At 45.1% G+C, this 399-nt stretch overlaps 1 protein-coding gene across 2 annotated transcripts in view; it reads right to left on the bottom strand.

The window, feature by feature from the left end:
- Positions 1-268: 268 nt before the first annotated feature.
- Positions 269-399, bottom strand: part of LOC114551100 (sentrin-specific protease 6) — an 11974-nt gene continuing 11843 nt past the window's right edge. For both annotated transcript variants that reach the window (XM_028572187.1, XM_028572186.1), the window contains exon 11: positions 269-399. This exon is cut by the window's right edge and continues 104 nt beyond it. In XM_028572187.1, coding sequence (XP_028427988.1) covers positions 366-399 — 34 coding nt within the window. In that variant the 3' untranslated portion in view covers positions 269-365.

Genomic DNA, 399 nt, shown 5'->3' on the forward strand with positions numbered 1-399 from the left:
CACACACACACACACACACACACACAGTCCCCCCCACACACACACACACACAGATACACACACACACACAGACAGAGACACACACACAGAGACACACACACAGAGACACACACACACACACACACACACACACACACACACACACACACACACACACACACACACACACACACACACACACACACACACACACACACACACACAAAGACCAACTGGACAATTAAATCTTTGTTTGAAAAAACTTTATTTAAAGCATTAAACCTTTCAAAGTAAATCAAACATTGACAACGTATAAAAATATACTAATTGCACAGGTGAGTTAACGGGTGGGTTGTCGTGGCAACGTTACCGGCTCCGGTGGGTTGCTATGGTAACGGTTGTCTGCTCTGAGTCTGACTC

The sequence above is a fragment of the Perca flavescens genome, chromosome 24, assembly GCF_004354835.1.
Source record: "Perca flavescens isolate YP-PL-M2 chromosome 24, PFLA_1.0, whole genome shotgun sequence".
NCBI lineage: Eukaryota > Metazoa > Chordata > Actinopteri > Perciformes > Percidae > Perca > Perca flavescens.